This window comes from Xyrauchen texanus, chromosome 16 (assembly GCF_025860055.1).
Source record: "Xyrauchen texanus isolate HMW12.3.18 chromosome 16, RBS_HiC_50CHRs, whole genome shotgun sequence".
In the NCBI taxonomy this organism is placed as follows: domain Eukaryota; kingdom Metazoa; phylum Chordata; class Actinopteri; order Cypriniformes; family Catostomidae; genus Xyrauchen; species Xyrauchen texanus.
In genome coordinates, this window is record NC_068291.1 from 31,106,585 (window position 1) to 31,129,257 (window position 22,673).

General features: G+C 37.7%; 1 protein-coding gene across 2 annotated transcripts; it reads right to left on the reverse strand.

The window, feature by feature from the left end:
* Positions 1-3,065: 3,065 nt before the first annotated feature.
* On the reverse strand, positions 3,066-22,075 carry LOC127656893 (cysteine-rich protein 2-like). 2 transcript variants are annotated; one of them, XM_052145424.1, is made up of 8 exons: positions 22,057-22,075; positions 20,799-20,919; positions 14,762-14,856; positions 10,349-10,406; positions 6,525-6,665; positions 4,908-4,982; positions 4,304-4,398; positions 3,066-4,048 (listed from the first exon to the last, which is right to left on the reverse strand). In XM_052145424.1, the coding sequence occupies exons 2-8, from the start codon at positions 20,839-20,841 to the stop codon at positions 3,914-3,916; spliced, it is 642 nt and encodes a 213-aa protein (XP_052001384.1). In that variant the 5' UTR covers positions 20,842-20,919; positions 22,057-22,075; the 3' UTR covers positions 3,066-3,913. The 2 variants fall into 2 exon arrangements, with proteins under 2 accessions (XP_052001384.1, XP_052001383.1); XM_052145423.1 differs by lacking the exon at positions 22,057-22,075 and having other exon boundaries at positions 3,068-4,048; positions 20,799-21,014.
* Between the last annotated feature and the right edge of the window lie 598 nt (positions 22,076-22,673).

A 22,673-nucleotide genomic window follows, 5' to 3' on the forward strand; every position in this document is an offset into this window, starting at 1 on the left:
AAGGGACCAAATGTAATGGGACAATTGGCTGCTCAGCTGTTCCATGGCCAGGTGTGTGTTATTCCCTCATTATCCCATTTACAAGGAGCAGATAAAAGGTCCAGAGTTAATTTCAAGTGTGCTATTTGCATTTGGAATCTGTTGCTGTCAACTCTCAATATGAGATCCAAAGAGCTGTCACTATCAGTGAAGCAAGCCATCATTAGGCTGAAAAATCAAAACAAACCCATCAGAGAGATAGCAAAAACATTAGGTGTGGCCAAATCAACTGTTTGGAACATTCTTAAAAAGAAAGAACGCACCGTGAGCTCAGCAACACCAAAAGACCCAGAAGACCACGGAAAACAACTGTGGTGGATGACCGAAGAATTCTTTCCCTGGTGAAGAACACACCCTTCACAACTGTTGGCCAGATCAAGGACACTCTCCAGGAGGTAGGTGTATGTGTGTCAAAGTCAACAATCAAGAGAAGACTTCACCAGAGTGAATACAGAGGGTTCACCACAAGATGTAAACCATTGGTGAGCCTCAAAAACAGGAAGGCCAGATTAGAGTTTGCCAAACAACATCTAAATAAGCCTTCACAGTTCTGGAACAACATCCTATGGACAGATGAGACAAATATCAACTTGTACCAGAGTGATGGGAAGAGAAGAGTACGGAGAAGGAAAGGAACATTAGATTAGATTCAACTTTATTGTCATTGTGCAGAGTACAAGTACAAAGACAACGAAATGCAGTTAGCGTCTAACCAGTAGTGCAAAAAAGCAGAAAAGTGCAATGTGATATCAAGTATAGACAGGTGGTGCATAGGCAGGTACAGTAATATATTGCAGTGTTATAAGAGCAGAATAAATATGGCTATGTAATATGAGCAGTGTATGAACAACATGTACATATATGTGCAATGTAGTAGCAGTGACATTTAAAATAGTAGCATAATAATGTAGATATATGCAGTGTATTAGCAGAATATATAGTAGAAATGGTGGTGGTAGTGTCATGGCGTGGGCATGTATGGCTGCCAAAGGAACTGGTTCTCTTGTATTTATTGATGATGTGACTGCTGACAAAAGCAGCAGGATGAATTCTGAAGTGTTTCGGGCAATATTATCTGCTCATATTCAGCCAAATGCTTCAGAACTCATTGGACGGCACTTCACAGTACAGATGGACAATGACCTGAAGCATACTGCGAAAGCAACCAAAGAGTTTTTTTAAGGGAAAGTAGTGGAATGTTATGCAATGGCCAAGTCAATCACCTGACCTGAATCCGATTGAGCATGCATTTCACTTGCTGAAGACAAAACTGAAGGGAAAATGCCGCAAGAACAAGCAGGAACTGAAGACAGAGTTGCAGTAGTGGCCTGGCAGAGCATCACCAGGGATGAAATCCAGCGTCTGGTGATGTCTACGCGTTCCAGACTTCAGGCTGTAATTGACTGCAAAGGATTTGCAACCAAGTATTACAAAGTGAAAGTTTGATTTATGGTTGATAATCTGTCCCATTACTTTTGGTCCCTTAAAAAGTGGGAGGCACATATACAAACTGTTGTAATTCCTACACCGTTCACCTTATTTGGATGTAAATACCCTCAAATTAAAGCTGAAAGTCTGCAGTTAAAGCACATCTTGCTCGTTTCATTTCAAATCCATTGTGGTGGTGTATAGAGCCAAAAAGATTAGAATTGTGTCGATGTCCCAATATTTATGGACCTGACTGTACTTAACAGACTCGTGCAGCAAGCCATTCATGCATCACGAGCTAGCAGCGCTTCACTTTTGGATAATCGCATGAGGAAACGTGACCGCTTTGCTTCGGTCAGGCTGCGTGGATGACAGCCTACATTCTGTGTTTCATTTGTTTCTTTTTGCTTTCAGAACAATACGTCATGTATTAAGAAAAACACCACTATTAATCCTTGATATTTCCAACCCAGCATACATCCTTAAACCATAGTCACACTCAAAATTACATTAAACACTTTAAAGAGAAAACATGAACCCACATCTTGGGGTTAAAAATCTAAATATATATTAAACCTGGAAATAAAGTTTTAGGATTTTGCAGGCGCGTTTTACAGAAAAGGGCTAAATAGTTGCTTGTGATGCGTGAATGAATTGCACATGCAGCGCGAGTCTTGTCACACTTTAATAGTGTTTAGTCTCCCATTCAGCTGATGAGAACATGCTGCATGATCACGAGGAAGGATTACATCAAGATGTAGATTGGAATGCAGGTGTGAAAAACTTAATATAAATAAAATAGACTGCTCCTCTCTCGCTATTGCTTGTGTGCTATGATTACCCCTCTGCGTGATTTTGAAAAATGTATGATCTAAAATAAGAAATATTTATGATTCCACACAATTACATGATCAGTAATTAATTAAGCAAAATTGTGACATTAACTGTGTTAACTAATTTTATATAAAAGGAAAGGTTTTCTTTTTATTAAAGCACTTTCACAAGATACTCCGTGAAAATTAACATGCAAGATTTTTCACAGCACAACCATTGACCAAGAATAGACAAAAATGGCTCTCCATGTCAAAAATGTTTCCGACCCCTGCTCTCACTTATCCCATGTTTTTGTTCTTAAGACTTTTATTTTGAAATTCTTGTTTAGTTCCCCATTCCCCAGCCAGGGAGAATCCTATAACTGTCCTATGCAGCCAAGTGCATTCACTCCTAACATCTGGTCAAAAGTTCAGTTTCAGGCTGCAGATGATGTTTGGACCACTCAAAATATTTGGCGGACATGGGACAATGGTAATCATTATATATTCCGAATTTGTTCTGAATATTTGTAATATTAACATGATGATTGGATGATGCTGGCTATTAATTTGAATCAGAATTATTTATGCTAATTTGTATGTAATGTCCATAACGTCTCAAAAACATGAATAATCAACTCTCATGGAAACATAATAAACAATTTGATAAAAGAAACTCTGACTTTCTATAGCTTGGTATTATTTACAGTCCCACTGTCCACATACAGTATGTGGACATCCATTTTATTTTCTGCATGTTTCTTAGGGGCTAGTTACAAATGAAAAAGGGGAATGAAAAATGCACACAACAGCCACGCTCGGGTCTCAGGAGGTTAAAGGCGGGTTAACCAGTAAGAAAATCACTAGTGTAACATACAAATCACATATTTTATTTAGTATGATCCCATGTGTTATTTGGGATTCTGATGAGAACATTTGCTTGAATAAAGAAATATTGGGCTAAACTATTAGTAACAATATTTGACAGAAGGAAACCAAAGCAGAAGTAGATGTGGTATGCTACATCTTGTGTATGTATTAAATGAACAGGAAAAATGTCATAAAACATCTTGAAACGCTGGAGGAAGCAGAGAAATTGAAGACGAAAGAAAAATGACAATGCTGAGGAGAATTGTCAAAGACTGTGTGTACATGCACCCCATGTCGTTCTATTGTTTAGTGTAAGTGTTATGTTCAGCTTCCAAATTAAGGCAGTAATTCTGGAATATCTTCTAAAATATTTTTATTTGTTACACAACTAAAGGTAACGCTCAACAGTGTGATGTAATAATTACAAGCATTTTAATAATACGATTCTAAAAAGGAGGTGTGTGAATGCATAGATGGAAATTGTGTGTATGAGGATATGATAAACAGACAGAGAGAGAGAGAGAGAGAGAGAGAGAGAGAGCCTATGTGTCAGTGTGTTTTTTATGTATGTATGCATGTATGAGTGGGATTGTGATTTTGTGTGAATATTTTCTTAGATGTCAGAGGTCATTCTAGTTATCAATTAGAACACATGAATATGCAATTAAAGTTGCATATATTTGATCTGTGCTGTTATAAAAAAAAACTTATACAGTTTTAATTAATACTGTAAAAAAGAAAAATTTCTTTCAAAAATAAAAAACCTAATTTTCACTTGGCATTTCATTCTCTGTATTTTCTTTCTCATAAATGTAACAGCCCACCTTTCCAATGTTCACACCTTTTGGTCCAAAAAGGTACCCATAGCAGGGCACATGGCAGTAGGGCCTGCCCTCGTGCTGCAGTAAACAAAAAGCATTATTAGGGAGACTGAATTACTGATTAAGTGATAATTATGGTAAATGTTACAGAGTATTGCTTTACAATAATTTTATCCATTATCGTTTACCTAACCTCAATTTAAGTTCCAACAAATTAAATAGTGTGATTTAAATACTATTTTGACTTTTTACAATTATAGAAAAAACAAATGCAAAAATTAAGCTATCTATCATGAGATATTAAAAAGATGTTGAGTGTTAATAGTTGAGTACCTCTGCATGGCCACCAGGGGTCAGTGTTTTTTTGCACCTCACACAGCGAAGGCAAGGCCTGTGCCAGTTGCGCCCCAATGACATCACCTTCTCAGCTGCAGCATTAGACCATGATATCATCACATTACATCATATCAGTACTGTTGATAGTGAAAGTGCTGTTTTTGGTGGTAAAGTATTAAAAATTAAAAGATAAAGTGTTTCTTTTTTATTTTAAATGGTAGTTTTTAAAATGTAAAATAGTTTTTTGAATCCAAACAGTCAATCAGTGTTTGGGGCAAAAAATCTGTCTAGAAACACACAAATACATGTACATGTTTTTAAATTTGCACTCAAACAAAAATTTAAAATAAATTTCATATACCTCTGACTTGCACCTGAATCCTATTTTAAAACCTTGCGTTTTTAATTTTTGTATTTTGCAAAAAAAAAAAACTGCAATACTTTGTTCCTTTTAAAAATGAACTCACAGTCTCACAGTGGTCAGACAGAATGCTGCATATATCAGCACAGCAACACAAAACCACACACACATACACCAAAGAAATTCCTGAATTAAAAAAAAAAAAAAAAAAACACCACATTTATGATTATTCGGACTCACCAAAATAAACTGCTTTTCCACACCCAGGACACAGATAAGTCTCTCCAGCAAACATACGTGTAGGAGCAGTAAGGGCTACAAAAAAAAAAAAAAAAAGTTTAAGCCTTCTATTTTAACTTTGCAACTGACCAAACTAATAAATTGTTTTAGACATTTCTGACTTGTGACTTCTAATATTGTATGTCTACGATATCTGTAGGTAGAAATCAGTAGATGTGTCAGTCTAATATCATTATTACATTTGTTTATTTGCTTTGGTAAGTAACCATGTAATTAGCAGGATAATGTACATTCAGGTGGTTTCTATTGCAAAATAAAGCCAACAGGGTGATCAGGATTAGTGTTTGACCAATATGGGTTTTTTAATGGCCAATGCTGATATCCAGACAGCAGGGTGGCCGATATAATGCAGGTATGTCATACAATTTAATATAGCAAAAAAACATATGCATGCACATTCTATAAACGATTATTCACTTTTATTTAGCACTATAATTACTAAATTTTACACAAAACTTTATAAAAACAATTGAAAAATGCAATCTCTTGAGCAGCAATCTCCTGACAGCCTTCAGGTTACACGGCCCGTATCGCCTGCTTGGAGATTTATGGATTGACCATCAAGCAACATTCGATTTGTGAGGTTCTTGAATTACAACTGTTTAAATGAGGCAGCCACATATTTGCAAATGGTATAACATTTTTGTTTTATTGCTATTTGTCTTTATATAATTAGACAAGCCAGTTAAAAGTCAAATGTGTTCATGTTTGGAATTTATTGAAGGTTAATCTTCGGCTGCTGTGATTAAAGTGAAGTTGTGCTGTGTATAATCCAGCACTGATAATGATATGATCACTTCCGTTCAAGTAACTACAGATTTAAAATAAGTAGTTCTGTCTCACATCTCAGCAATTTTAGCTGATAACAGTTTTAGATCATAATTGTTTCTCCTGTGCATTTAATCTGTGTGACCTCTGCAGAGGTTCAGTCAAACCCATGGCATTAGATTCAAGTGTTTAGGAAACAGATTACGTTCAGAGAAATTTCTCCAGACGTTTCCACAATGGTCTTTTAATGTGTCCTTAAGACCCTCCCCTAACATTCCCGCCTGTCGGAAAACACCTATTAAGGGGAAATATTTCAGGAAGGGAGCCAATCAATGAAGGCCATTAAAATTCCACTGTGTAAAATCCCAAGGGGGGCACTTAAAATAAAACATCCCCCCACCCCTCCATCACTACACACACATTTCATGCCTCCCTCCAACAGTGTGTGCGTTTTAAAAAGTGCTCAGAAAGTGTTGTGTATTATGGAGTGTGTGGAACAATGTAGCTTGGAAGAGTGTGTCTATATATATATATATATATATTTGTGTGATATGTGTGTTTGTCCTTTTCACATGGATAGTGAGAATGCAAAATGAGTGTCTGTGGCGGAGTGTTTGTCTGCACGTGTGTGTGTGTGTGTGTGTGTGTGTGTGTGTGTGAGCACCCCATAAGCAATCTGTTGTTCCTAAACATGACATGTTGTTTTAAAGTTAAATATCCTCTTTCATATAATACTCCCAAAGTTAAAAAGTGCTGAAAATCTGAGTGTGAGAGTGTGCTTAAAATTACCTTTAGGTTGGTGATAGTAAATCTGTGTGTTGGTCCAAGGTGTAGTGGGTGATCCTTCTGAAGCACTGTTAAATGATTTTTCGACAGGTGTCTGAGGTGGCGTGTCATATATGTAAGACCCTGCCCCTCCAATATTTACACCTACCAGTAAGAGAACAGAACAGTGAGTACCCTTCCATTACTTAACTTGAGTGTTTGGGTTCAATAAAGCTCATATATGAGTGGTCAGATGTAGATAGCATTATGTAAAAGCCAAAAATAAATTCTTCCTTGTGATCATGATAAAATTGTATAACTGCAGAATGACACACACTTGGATAGTATCACATAAGCTCAAATAAGCACTCCTCTGAGTGTGGTTTAAGATAACCTAAACACTGAAACATAGCATCTTATCAAACATTACATTTTCCTACTGCTAAACACACACACCCCTCAATTACCGACTATGCATGTCTGTCTCACTCTCTCTTATGTCATCATAGGGTCTGCTTATACTCTTCTAGTGTCTGGAGTGTTTAGGAAGACAGAGGGACTTTTAAAATATGAATATACTTTATGTGTGGGTGCATGTGATCATGTGTATGCATTTGGAATAATGGTAAACATTGTTGCGACTACAATTTAAATCAGGGTTGTGAAGGTTATTTTTTAAATGCAATCCATTACAAATACTGATAACTTAGCAACAAACCAATTACCATAATAAGAAAGTAATGTAATAAAATTACTTCCATTTACTTCTGGATTACCTCAAGGTCACACATGTGGATAAAGTCAATATGATCTCAATAACTTATATAATGTATAAATGTGTGTGTGTGTGTGTGTGTGTGTGTGTGTGTGTGTGTGTGTGTGTGTGTGTGTGTATGTATGTATATATATATATATATATATATATATATATATATATAGAGAGAGAGAGAGAGAGAGAGAGAGAGGTTTTATATAAACATGAAAAACAGGGACACCGCCTCCTTAATTGGAAAACAGAAAATATTTAACTGTAGAACTTTGTATTTTTCAACAAAACAGGTAGGTCCTCTATCTGCTACATAAAATGGTTTATTTTCTTATCAAGCAAATACAGTAAGAACAGATGCACTGCATTTTCTTGGTTAACATTAAACAAAATCTGACAGGATATACCTCAGAAACACTGCAAAGTTTAATTCTGCCATAGAATGCATTTAGGTTGTAGACTATTTGCCACCATTCATTAAATTCTGACAGTTATAGGAAGATCATAGGCTATCTTCATCATCAGCATCATTATTATTATTAATGCAATATGTCCAGTGTCTTTCCTCTGCTCATTATCTATCTATAGTCCAACATCACCAGCTAATTTTTATGGGTGATTCAATGTTAACGTTAAAAGAGGATTTTAATGACAAACATTAAAAAAAACTAAAAATAAAATAACAGACAATTCTAGTTTTAAAGAATAGATTTAAGTGTGTCTGTACTTATTTCTACTTTCTACGATGTTACATTTGTGAATGTTACATTTGTCAGAATTTCTCCTTCACCCAGACTGTAATCAACAAGTATCAAAATCAGATAAATTATCCTTGCAATTTTTCCATAAGAACTTAATTAATTTGGTATTTATGTGTACAATTTGGATTTTTTAATAATGAAAAAAAGAAATGCTGTCCCTGTTGCTATTACATCACAAAATAATTTCAGAGAACGACTTAAGAGTTTCAGCAGAGGTTATGATGGAAATGAGAAGTTAATTGACAGTGAAGTTTCGCAAGTAGGTGTCCCGTGTATGGGATGAGTGATCGTTTATTCGCTTAAATATGGAACATGTACCTTTCTGCTGTACCATCAATGATACACAATTCATGCCACAATACTAGCAGATATTCCTGCTCTCGCAAAATAATTGACAGACACTCAAATGGCAAAAATATCAGGGAACACTTATAACAAATTTAAGGTGCACGCAGTAACTTTTGTCTTTGTGTCATCTTGGACTTACACTGACACCTAGCAGCTTGGATGCAGCATCATTTAAAATCAATAGTTTTCAGTCTCAGATGTCATTGTAGAAATGTAGTATTCACAGTCAGTCATGATTATTTTAATCAGTGAATTAAAGTGTCAAATAACAGGAGGGTTACTGAGATTAAGTGAGTAGCATTCAGCTGGTCATGTGACTCTAACCTGGCAGCCCCCATGTGTGGACCATCTCCATGTACAATAAAACAGCTTTTATAAGGATACCAATCATGATTTTCTACATATATTGCAAATTACAATTCATGTCTTTAAGAGTTAAACTTTAATGAGAAAAAAAAAATACTGAGTGCACCATTAAGCTAGCATAGCTTCGTGTGGGTCTTACCTTTAAATGTTTCTTTAAATTACATGTTGATTCCATGATAAATGACAGCATCTTCACAGATGAACGGCATTAATTGCTCTGAAATGTAACGATATGTACCTTTTCTTGTATGAATAGACAAATGTTCACAAATTTGTGGTGTTGCAAGTTTATGTTCTTGCGAAGTAGATATAAGGCTGTGCTGTCATCTATACACATCAATTTGGCATATGCGTGTACTGTATATTCTTTTTCACTCCTGTAATTGCTTAATCTGTTAAGTGAGATAGATCACCACTTCACTGAACCCTCGTAATTTGCTTTAGCTGAAAAATGATCCTATTAAGAGTTTTAAATTAAAGGTGCAGTATGTAAGATTAAGAAACACTTGTTATTAATGACACCTATGGCCGTTAAGTGAACTGCAGCCAGCTGCCTGTTGCTCATGATCGCGTACACACTCCATAGGGACACAAAGCGAGCATCGACCAAAACAATGGCGTAATGTACAAAGAGGCTGAACGTGATTCATGGACATCATGCTGAGGTAGCATAATTAAAATTACACAGTTATGATTGTTTTGCAACAAACTTTGAGACTGCATATTATACTTGACTCTCCAGTGCTGGAACAGGGCTAAAACAAAGTGTGGATATAGGTCTGCCTATGTGAGACTTTAGTTTGAAGTAATCACTTTTCTTTGCATTATAAAATAGACTGTACATTATAAATATGTTGACACAGTTCAGTATTGATGTGATTCCATCACAACTGTCATTTTTATATATATTGATGCACTATTGTTTTATAATAATAGAATTAATATATTCTCTGTATAACCAAGTTACTTTACACTAATGACTGAAGCTTTTTGCATTATCTTGAGCATTGTCTAGCATTCATTTAATGTGTTATTGTAGTTTACCTTGCTGAATAATTACAGATTAACATTGACATTAACCTGACTTTTAGTATAAGGAGAAGATCATTGAAATTATTTGAAAGTTACGAAGCAAGGTAGCTTGCAATTCGTCAGCGTTAGCAGGCAAGATCAAGTTAGATAAAATTACACAGATAATTGTTTAACTGAAAATGTTTCTGTCTGCAGCTAACAAACTAACAGTAAAGAGCCCTTTTCTGTATTTTTCCTGTCTCTCTCACAGGATAGGGTTTCCAGAGGCGAGTGCACTGACTTTGGTTGTAGTGTTGTTCTAAAATCACTGAGAGTCAGATGTCTCTAAATGAGCCCTGATTCAAACCCTCATTTCCTGTATATGGTCACATGCAGCACACTGATCCACTTGCACAAAAGACCCAAATACTCATTAGAGACACACATGAAAGCCTGTCAGCCCCAACCGCCTCACTCGGCAAATTCTGAAGGAAATACACTATATTTTCATGCAAAGTATCTCTCTCATGCATGCACATCCATACACTTACAAACACAAATGTGCTATATAAATAATTATTATTTATTGCACATACCTTTTGGTCCAAAGAGGGTCCCGTAGCATGGTTTATGACAGTATGGCAATCCATCATGCTATTCGAGAGAGAGAGAGAGAGAGAGAGAGAGAGAGAGAGAGAGAGAGAGAGAGAGAGAGAGAGAGATCACTACTTTTGGCACATTTAGTTCACATCTTTAGTTTATTCATTTTAATTTTTACATTTATTCTTTTTTGTTTAATTCATTAATCACAACTTTTCTCTGAACTATTATTTTATGTTATTTTACTATTTATTTTATTTTGGCATAGGAACATATTACTTGTCAAGATTACTTATTTTCTCTGTTTGCTTTATTATTGAATTTATTTAGCACAAGCTCTCATTGCATGCTGCAAACACTTTGACAATACAAATGCCCAGCTTTTTGTCACGTCAATAAAGCACACAGAATTTAACTGAGAGAGATCCTAATTGCTCATTCTCAGGCCCAAAACAAATCTGCTGATTTTGGGGGGAAATCTGTGGAATGAATTTAAACTGTGAACTGAGCTAAGAGCACAACAAACTTATTGGTAGCTAAATAAATAATCAAATTAGCTATAATATTTAATAAATAAATATACATGGGGTGGGGGATGTGCAAATCTTTATGAATGACGCATTCCAATTCTGTGGGAATCCAAAGTTTATAGATTCCATGTGGGACGACTCAAGGCTCTCAAAATATTCAAAGATTACAAATGAAAATTATCTTTCAATAAGATCCGATACATTCTTAAATATAAAAAATTGGCTGCCACTCAACACTTTTCAAGCAAGGTAAGATTTTTAGCTGTGTGTGTATGTGGGAGACAAAATGAGAGAAAGAGAGCTGTGTCAGGCAGGATTTGTCAGGAGTCATTGTTTATCTTTCTGTTCCTTCCTGCCCCTCCCTGGATGCATAAAAAGACCCAGTCAGGCCCAACTCAGACTGAAATTCAAGCCTCACACACACACACACACACACACACACGCACACGCGCACGCACGCACACGCACGCACACGCACGCACACGCACTATCATAAAAGCCAAATATCAAGCCATAAATTGTGAGACCAAGTGTTACATTAAAATAATCAAATGTTAATTTTACTGAATGGGACTGAACATCATAGTGCAGCAATAGTTCACCCAAAAATGTATTTACTCACCCTCACGTTGTTCCAAATTGATTAACTTTCTTTCGTGGAACATAAAAGGAGACGTTAGGTATTATACAAGGCGCATTGGCAGCCTCAGTCACCATTCAAATTCAATTGTATAGAAAAATCTGTTGTGTAAACATGTTTAAAAATTGCAAAAGAAAACCAAGATATGAGGGTAAATTATGACAGAACTGTTATTTTTGGGTGATCTCACCATTTAACAACAATTAAAAACTATCTTAAGAGGGACAATAATCTCACTGTCCATACAGAAAACGCCCTCACTGTGCTGTGACACAAGCTAAAAATACAGTTTGCGTTCCCACCAAGAGCCATCTCCCAAAGAATAGTTCAGGCACCCTGAACTCTAGTCTGAAAAGGCACCTGCAAAGAGCCAACACCAACAACATAACAACCTCCTGCTGTTTTGAACACAATAAGAGAAAAAGAGTTCAAAGGCTTCTCAAAATAAAGGGAATACAATGACAGAAATAAACGAGTATCAAGATTAAAAATATCTTTCAGTGATAAAATGAAAAGCTGTTAGTCAATTTTTGTCAACATTGATCAAAAAGCAATAGAAAAGATGCACCCTCTTTAAAAAGAAGCTCATTTTAAGATAAATATCACCTTGTAATTAAACTAAAGCTTTTTGTGTTCTGTGTTTAACTGATAAAGCATTAGTGTGTTTGTGAGGGACTGTGAGAAAGAGAGAAGAAAGAAAGAAAGAAAGAAAGAAAGAGAGAGGGAGGCAGAAAGAATGAACACTATTCTTTGTCTCGTCATTGTCCTTGTAATCATTCTGGTAAAGACCTACAGTGACAGTGAATGTGTGTGTGTGGATGTGCAAGAAAGTGCATATGCTTATAGATACCTACTTATAGATACCAGTTGTTACCTACTGCAAAACGATTTCAACTGTAGCAGCTGTACTGGCCTGAACATGTGTTTGTAAATGACAGATTGTGTCATTTCTCCAGGAATTTCACTGCGGTTAATGATATGATTTACCTTTCCTGTAAGAGGCGAGTTGTAGTAAGATCCAGCATTAGAAATATTGGTTTCTTATCATGTTAATTTGAAAAAGTAATCTTACAGTAAATAAACTCTCCGTTTACTCTCAGTCCTTTCATTTTAGGCCATTTTGGAATTTGAGATTCAATGTATGGGAGTATGGGAATGTCTTCTTATGTAACAATTTGAAGAAAATAAGCAAGTCAAAATTTTCCCATCCAATAAAGAATTTCGTAATTTCAATTTCTCTGTGTCAGTCAGAGAGCCTTCCAGGCAGCACCAATCAGGCTGATATAAATACTTAGGACCTGTGTTTATAGTGTGTCTGCACCTTTCAATTCTTCCATAAACTTTTACCCTTCCACTCTGTAGACATTAAGAGGGATGCATGAACAATCATTTACCCTAGACTTTAAGAGGGACACAAGACAACTCAGAGCGCTGAACTAGAAAAGGTCTCCTAACGTACCAGGCAGGACCATCATACATGTGAAGACAATGCTCGAGAGAGAAAAAACAATGCAGGAAGAAAACACAATGAGGGAAGCAGAAACAGGTGTGGACACTTGTTTAGCATGGATGACCTAGAATCAGTGTCAACTCAGTGCGATCTTGTGCTAAACTATAACATTCAAGATGTGTGGCCCTCACTTTGAGTAACTCTGCTGTTATAGTTCATACAGACCAAAAAGTAGGTCACCCAGAATCCCAATTTGTAATTTATCTGACATTAGTGATCATTGTCAGTGTGGTCTAATTCTGTAGCTCAACTGGTAGAGAAAGGTGCTTTACAATTGAAAAGTCATGGGTTTGATTCCCAGGGAACACACATACTGATAAAATATATAGTCAAACTGGCTGATGAAATGATAGCTTTGAGAAACTGAATTGAGAACAATCAATTGATCAGTGAACTACACAAGGAAAAGACACTCTGTAACGTTGATATATACACTGATGAGCCAAAACTTTATGACCACTCACAGGTGAAGCAAATAACGTTGATCATCTCCTAACAAGGAGATTAGATGGTAAGCGAACAATCAGTTATTGTAGTCAACGCGTTGAATGCAGGAGAAATTGGCAATGAGCGACTTTGACAAGGGCCAAATTGTTATCGCCAGATGACTGGGTCAGTGCATATCTGAAACAGCAAGGTACCTACCAACAGTGGTCCGAGGAGGGAAAAACCACAAACCGGCGATAGGGTGTTGGGCGCCCAAGGATCATTGATGCACAAGCGTAACAAAGGCTATCCTGTCTGGTTTGAACTGATAGAAGTTCTATTGTTGCAAAAGTCAGAAAACTGTAATGATGGTTATTGGAGGAATATGTCACAACACACAGTACATCACACCCTGCTGCATATGGGGTTGTGTAGCCGCAGACCGATCAGAGTGCCCAAGATGACCCCTGTCCACCGTCGAAAGTGCCTACAATAGGCACGTGAGTGTCGGAACTGGACCTTGGAGAAGTGGAAGAAGGTCGCCTGGTCCAATGAGACCCGTTTTCCTTTACATCATGTGGACAGATGTGTACGTGTATGCCGTTTACCTGGGAAAGGGATGGCACCAGGATGCACTGTGGGAAGACAAGCTGGTGGAGGGAGTGTGATGCTCTGGGCAATGTTCTGCTGGGAAATCTTGGGTACGGCCATTCATGTGGATGTCAATATGACACGTGTCATCTACCTAAACATCATTGCACACCAGGTACACCCTTCATGGCAATGGTATTCCCTGATGTCAGTGGCCTCTTTCAGCAGGATAATGCCCCCTGCCACACTGCACACATTGTTCAGGAATGATTTGAAGAACATGATGAAGAGAAGATGTTGCCCTGGCCTACAAATTCCCCAGATCTCAATCCGATTGAGCATCTGTGGGATGTTCTGGACCAACAAGTCCGATCTGCTGCGGCTCCACCTCGCAACTTACAGGACTTGAAGGATCTGCTGCTAATGTCTTGGTGGCAGATACCACATGACAACTTCAGGGGTGTTGTAGAGTTCATGCCTTGGTGGGTCGGCGCTGTTTTGGTGGCATGCGTAGGACCAACATCATATAAGGCAGGTGGTCATAATGTTTTGGCTCATCAGTGTGTAATATATATATATATATATATATATATATATATATATATATATATATATATATATAGGAATAACTGGAGGCATCAATATATATTTCAAAATATTAGTCTAATAATCAGAAAACATGTCAGTTTTCTTATGTTTTAGTCATGCTTACCTCTGCATGACCTCCGGGAGACAGAATCTTACTACAGCGTTCACATTTCAGACAGAAACGGTGCCAGTTTTTCCCCAGTGAGGTTACTTTCTCCGCTAAATCAGGAAGACAGAGAGAAGAGAAAGTAATGTATTGCTTGACCAATGATGAATATGTCAAGCAAAGGCTAACATATTTTGCTGAAGAAATGCATATCTAAATTAGACACAATACATTATCTTATAGCAATAACCTTCTTTGTTATTACAATAACATTACAACAGAGTATTTTCTGAATGGAGAGATCACAGAACTAGTCTCAGCATTAGACGGCACCCACAGGGACAAAAACTAAAATGGCTAAAACTAAAAAAACTTTCATTAACTTTCTAAAAACAAATGCCAGATCCAATCTATTTGTCTTCTCATAGATTTCATCGTTTGTAATCAGTCCACCAGGAAACAAAAGAGCTACCACTCTCACGTCAGTCAGAGCTGCATCATCAATTTCAGATTTACCCACCCATAATGTCTCGTAAACTGTGGTTTGGCCCCTTTAAAATTATTGTTGCTGTACATTTGGAGATCATTACAGGTGTGTCCAACTCAGCAAATGTTAAAATGTAGCTAAAAGGAATAGTTCACCCAAAAAATTTAATTATCTCATAATTTACTCACACTAATGCCATCCCAGATGTGTATGAATTTCTTTCTAAAGCAGAACATAAAGTTTTTTTAAAAGAATATCTCAGTGAATGGTGGCAAGAACTTTGAAGCTCCAAAAAGCACATAAATGCAACATAAAAGCAATCCATAAGACTCCAGTGGTTAAATTATTATCTTCAGAAGCATTATGATAGGCGTGGGTGAGAAACAGATCAATATTTAAGTCCTTTTTTACTATAAATTCTCCTGCCTGCCTAGTAGGTATATATATATATGCACAAAGAATGTAAATCACCAAAAAACAAAAAGAAGAAGAATGAGAAATTGACAGTGGAGTTTGATAGTAAAACAAAAGACTTAAATATTGATCTGTTTCTCACCCACACCTGTCATATTGCTTCTGGAGACATGGATTTAATCATGTTGAAGTTGTATGGATTACTTTTATAATGCCTTTATCTGCTTTTTTTTAGCTTGAAAGTTCTGGTCACCATTCACTTGCCTTGTATGGACCTAAAGAGCAGAGATATCCTTCTAAAAATCTTTGCTTGTGTTGTAGAAAGAAAGTCATCAACATCTGGGATGGCACGATGATCACTAAATGATGAGAGAATTTTCATTTTTGGGTGGAATGTCCCGTTAGTACAGCTCCTACAATTTTGTGTGTATGCCAATAGAGATGTTTTTGTAAACAATACTCGCAAGAGTCACAATAGCTTTGTGAAAGTCATTCCATATGAAACACTGATTCTTTAGGGAGAATACCGTGTGTTTGGTGCTAAAAAAAAAATGCAGCTTCAAAGCAGAGGAAAAACAAACATGACTGTATCTGAAGAAACGCTACAAATTCTGCATCTTGTTTCCCTGCAAAACCTGCTGAATCAAAAATTATTTCAGCTTTGCAGTCAGATTTGCCCTTATCAAACAGATGCTGACATGAGCATCTTATCTCTGACCTGATTTTCACAAACAGGTTTTGGGTGAAATTAAACAAACAGCTTCACTAATATTCAACATGAATTAATCAATTCAGTACATGTGTTAATCTTCAGTCATTATAATGTATATTAATATAAATATTTGGTTATGTTGCAAAACTTCCAATGCATAAAAACCTGATTGCATGTGTTCTGATACTCATGCTCTATCAGCTCCTAAATCAATAGTTCTGACTGTTTTACGCAAATACACAGTAAACAGTCATGGACTTTGGAACACCAAATGAAATGTGTTTATGATTTAGAAAAAAATGCATGGTTCTGTTTTTTGAAAGTCCCATAATAAATGATTGGAGCTCAAAACCTTCCACATATTATCTGTATATGAAAGTTATGTTTTTGTTATGTATGAGTGTATGTTCAAATACCCACCGAATGTGCAAAGATATGATACACATAAAAGGCAGATTGGTGACACTGTCTTTGGGCATGTGGGGGATTAAACCCAACTCCACTAAATGCCTTAAAAACTCCATCTAGCCATAGCCATATCCATATCCATCTCTCTCTCTCTCTCTCTCTCTCTCTCTCTCTCTCTCTCAAACTAGTCAGGTCAAACCGAGAGCACACTAGGTCAGTATATATTCAGAAGTCCAAGCTCAGCGGGGATATCAAATCATCAAGCTGACACATCTCCTCTTCAGCATGGCCAGATACCTCAGCATCCTGATTCCCTGAGCGCTTCGGCAGGGTTTGTGTATCCTTACAAAGCAATTTTATATTGTGTCTTGTATATTGTCTGATATAAATATATATTCATTTGTATATTTATATATCTAAAAGATGTTGTTCCATAGGTGTTCCTTGTGCGATCCACCGTCAAATCAGCATGAGACCTGCATTTACAGTCTTAATTTACAGAGACAACTCTCATGGAGACAGACTGTCCACACTGTGTGGGCATACATCTCAAGACACTTCGCTCGCGAGCACCTCAGTCTCTCCAAAGCGCATTGTTTCCGAAACGTCTATGTGCGAAACAAGCTCAGACCTTCTGAAAGAGCGGGTGGCCTCGTCTCATGCAGTGGTTCTGATGCTGGGGATGATAATGACGAAGTCATGTCTCTTGCTGCATCAGGTCGAGTGGCAGTGGATGATGCTGCCGCCTCTCCCCCCAGCAAAGGAGATGAACGTGAAGAAGGTCTTCACCTTGAATTGTCTCCCACAGAGGAACCTGAATAGTCTCACTTCGATGAATGGTTTCTGCAGTCCGTACCCCATCAAATGGCAGCATCCCACAAATCTGCCTCATTCTTCCCTGAAGTTCAAAACAAAGTATCTAAGTCCTGGCATGCACCCTTCTCGGCACACTACTGCAGTGATGCCTTCCTTTTTAAAGTGGATCACGTGGAAGAAAATGGTTATGCCCAATTATCCCCTGTGGAGGTGGTAACGGAACACCTCTGCACAGCTAGTAACAGGCCATGGAAATCCTGCCACATACATCCTTCCAAACAGTGTCGACAAATGTCCACACTGGTGGGAAAAGCTTATTCAGAGGCAGGAAAAGCTGGATCAGCACTCCACACAACGGTAGTGCTCTAGGTATTTCAAGCCAAGCTCCTCAAGCAAATGGATGAGTATGGCTTCGATCCAGAGACATTCAAAAAGCTCCGCACCACTACAGACTTAGCGCTGCATACCATGAAAGCATTTCCCCCAGTATGCCTGATTCACTCTGTCATATGTAATGTCAGAGAGGACAAGGAAACGATTCTATTAGTTGCGCCGAAATGGCCCAACCAGCCATGGTTTCCGGAAATTATAGAGAGGCTGTACAGCTCGCCATGGGAAATACTACTGAGGAGGGATCAACTATCTCAGGCACAAAACCCGTCCCCAGCCCAAGATGTGGAACCTGCATAGGTGGTCCCTGAACAGAGCGCGTTAGTTACACCAGAACTGACGCGTTCAGTCATGAACACCATTTTACATGCCAGAGCACATTCAATGAGACGCCTCTACACGATAACATGGAAAGTGTTCACTGATTGGTGTCTCTAACATGGCAAAACCCCAGTAAACTGCCCCTTTCATGAAATTATCATATTTCCTCAAGAGTGATTAGATGCAGGACTCACCCCATCAACGCTCAAAGTGTATGTGGCAACTATATCTGCATATCACACACATGAAGCAGGAACCTCTATAGGCAAGCATGATTTAATCATAAAGTTCCTTAAAAGAAGCAATACAATTAAACGCACTTCGGCTGGCTACAGTCCTGACTTGGGACTTCACTTTAGTTTTAAAAGCTCTCGCAGGTCGCCCCTTTGAACCCTGTTGATTTGAGCATGCTCTCCGTTAAGACCGCTCTACTGCTGGCTCTGGCCTCAGTAAAACGGGTTGGTGACTTACATGCACTATCAATTTATAATTTTCTATGTCCCTAAGGTCCTAACCATGTCCTTCAGAGTGCAGGTGGATCACCTTCAGGCCTTCTTTCCTCCTCCATTAATTTGGATGAGGAACAATAATTGCAATTGTTATGCCCTGTGCGGCCACTACACACATACGTGGAGCGTACACAACAGTTCAGACTGTCTGGTCAGCTCTTTCTATGCTATGGAGGATGCACAAAAGGAATGTCCATCTCCAAGCAAAGACTTTCTCACTGGATTGTCAATGCAACTGCCCTGGCTTCTGAGTCACAGGTTAAGACTTGCCCAATTGGTGTTAAAGCAAACTCAACTAAAGGCTTGGCCTCCTCTTGGGCATGGACAAATGGTGTGTCCTTACAGGACATATGTTTTACGGCAGGATGGTCCTCTCAAACACATTCGCAAGGCTGTAGGTCTACAACCTAGATGTAACATTCTCGTTCTCTCTTAATACGTTCTCTCTGTCCATTGAATACGCTTGCTATCCATTGTCCAAATATATATATTCATGTTCCTCCCTTTTAGGATGAGCTTCCCATCTTTTTCACAATCGCCTGCAGTAGGCTGTTGTAATTTACCGTAAGTGACAAACTCCCTTCCCGACTAGGTTTGAGAAGGAGTTAATTCATACTATATGACTATAGTTCATATAGTCGTCCTGAGTGATCCCCTCTTGGCCCAACACGAGGGTCACTCACTGCGGTATACTCTTGTCGGTCGCTGTCCCACGAGACTGTGGCGTCATGCTTCCTTTCTGGGATGTTATGTTATGTAGTGCGGCGTGATGGGATTCTGTTCCCCATATGTGTTAATAAATGCAATTTCAAGTGTACTGAGTCATAAGGGAGTGTCGAAAATAACCTCAGTTCCCTGAGACGAAGGGAACGAGAGACTGAGTTACGTGCAATGCGCTCCTTGTTCTCAGTCAGAAATTCTGAGAAATAGTGTTTGTGCACCTGTTTTTATAGCAGACAGTTTCACGCCAAAACAGGCAGAGCTCAAACACCATAGCCAATATTAGAATATTGCCGTTATTGTAGAGAGGTTTCAACTAGGTTGTGTAAGAAGGCACTTCCCATATGCGTTAATAAATGCAATGTCTCGTTCCCTTCGTCTCAGGGAACCGATGTTACGTACCTAACCAAGATGTTCTCTTTTCACAGGCTATAGCATTTACTTACCCTGCGACTAGTGGATGCCGGGGCATAATACTAAAGAGTATTAGACAATAAAGGGTCGGATTGGAGAACATCCTCTAATGCGGTTGTGGGCACGTCAGGGTCGGTTTTGCTTGACCTATTAATAACAATGCCTACTTCTGCACAGGCTGCAACCTAAACCATAATGTTATTATGTACAGTTTGGGGTCATTGAAACCCCTATGTTGTATGTGTAATAATTCATATAAATTCTTATAATACCCTCTTATTTGTACCTAATGTATTTCCCGCTGACAAGGTTAAAAGTAAGTAGACTGATATTATCCAACCTATACAGAATTCAAATTTGACCAGAGCAAGTTCATCTCATAATTTAAAAGTACATTTGAATCTAATCCAGATAAACTAATACAGCATGTACAGCAATCAAATTTGGCATTTATTAACGTGATATCAGGGTTTTGACCAAGGAATATAAACACTTTACCGGTACATAAAATTATGATATTTTTTAAGTGTCAACCTGATACTGCAAAGAAATCAATGACATTTTTTAATTTTATTTTTTTACTAATTTGGGGTCTCTAAGACACAAAGGAAAACATATGGGTTCAATTCAAACGATATATAATCGAATGTAAAAATAAAATAAGCAAATACACCTTTCAAACACTTGTTATGTAACGCGTAAAGCTTTGCAGTACTTTGTTCCCAAATTACCTTGGCACTTTCGGCATGTATTGTACATGCCCTGCAAGTTGAGTCAGTTAGTTATTTCCAATTATACAATAATAATTAAATGAGCTCGTTTTGTATATTTGTGGAGTATTATTTCATGTGGAAAAACTCTCACCGAAATACACCGTCTTGTCGCATCTTGGACAAATGGACGTCATTCTCTAGAACAGTCTCGCTGGTACGCAGGTTCGGTTCGTCTCTCAAGTTCTCTGCTGGTCCATCAGCGATGCTGGATTCTGTTTGCAACACAAGTCGCGCCACAGCGTTTATTTAACTTTAAAGAGCGTCCAGTGCTTGTCTCATGTTTATTAAATACGTGACGTGACGTTCGAACAGTAAGTCTAGCTGATTGGCTGAAATTAAATATACATTATTAAGTAGGAGCTAGAGTGGAAACTAGCGAAATTCTTACAATGATGAAGGCAGACATCCCTCGTGAATATTGATCAGGTAACGTGAATGGATGCTACAGTACTAAGTAACGTCACTTTTAACTATTTAATGTTCATCGCCTTCGCTATAGTTGGATTCGTAATTTAGCATCCCGCCTTCACTTGAGCTGCGTGGCATAGTTGCAGCACGCCTTTTTGGCTTGACCAATGAGGTATGTCTTTTATACGTCAATCAAAAACAACAGCTTCCAAAGCTACTACTTTAAATTGTCTGCAATACCCAGCTTAATAGACAGCATTTGTGGCATAATGTTGATTACCACAAAAATTTATTTTGACTCGTCCATCCTTTTCTTTAAAAAAAATAAAAATAAAAATAAAAAAAAGCAAAAACTAATGGTTGCGAGGCAATTACACGAAGTGAATGGGGCAATTCCGTAAACGTTCAAATGCTCAGTTTGAAACAAAAGTATAGCTACAAGACGATAAATGTGTTAAACATGATTTTAGTGTGATAAAATCGCGTACTTTTGTGAAAAGTTATAGCCAATTTTACCACTTTGTTGGATGTAATGTCAACAAACCCTAAAACAACTGTAAAAATGTTACATTTTAAACAACTTTACAGCTCAAATAATACGTTTTAGCAGAAGAATTGATGCAAGTGCGTTTATAAAATTATAAGCTTCACATTTCTGCAAAAATTGTCTCCATTCATACTTCCATTGTAAGTGTCTCACTGCATCCTTGATTTCTGCCTCTTTTTTAAGAACACGAGGGACAAGTCTATCTATCTGTCTGTCTGTCTGTGGAGGAATGTTATTTTAAGCTTAACTTTTATGCTTTCGGGACTCATGCTCAAATACTGTCACCTGGTGGTGTGGAAATCTGTTGACATAAACAGCAACAAAACTACAACGACACCAAACACGGCAATCACAGTACCCCCCTTAAAGGTTAAACAGAAGGATTTATACTTACACGATACACAGGAAGTATGATTATATGTAGTATTTGAAGATACAACCAAAAAATGTAAATGCACTTTCAGCCTCTGGCATCACCAATGAGATAATATATGATCTAACACCCGTGTCTTGAGAGGAGGAAGTCATGCACTAGGTCGCCAGCATAATATTATGACGTTTAAGAGTTCAGGTATGGAATGCTATTCCGGACATTATTCAAAAGGAATTGCAAATTGTATTTGCAATTGCGTTTTCACTTTGTGGACGCATAAAATGTGACATAATCCAAACGCAATTGCAAATCGCGCATTACGGTTTGCATTTTCGTTTAAGCGAACGCACAGTGACTGCCAGATTTCAAATGGAAAAGCAAAGTCCGTTTGCAACTGTGTTTCCCATATCTTACCAGTTTTGGCCCTGTCATATTTAAATAGCAATTTCAATTACCACATCCGCTTTTTCACTTTCTCAGCGTCGCGTATGTAGCCAGCCAAAACTCAAATGGAATAGGCCTACTATTTTTTTTTTTTATTGCAATATTAACAAACAGAACAAGACGATACATACAAGAAATATAAACAATCTTTCAAAACAAAAGAGAAATTATGGTTCAGAATACATTAAGAGAGG

Bases quoted from the DNA above. Each gene is read 5' to 3' on its own strand.
- LOC127656893 (XM_052145424.1), bottom strand. From the start codon at position 20,841: ATGACGTCCATTTGTCCAAGATGCGACAAGACGGTGTATTTCG. The intron at 14,857-20,798 runs GTGAGAGTTTTT...TTCCTGATTTAG, and splicing joins CGACAAGACGGTGTATTTCG to CGGAGAAAGTAACCTCACTG. The intron at 10,407-14,761 runs GTAAGCATGACT...TCTCTCGAATAG, and splicing joins CTCCCGGAGGTCATGCAGAG to CATGATGGATTGCCATACTG.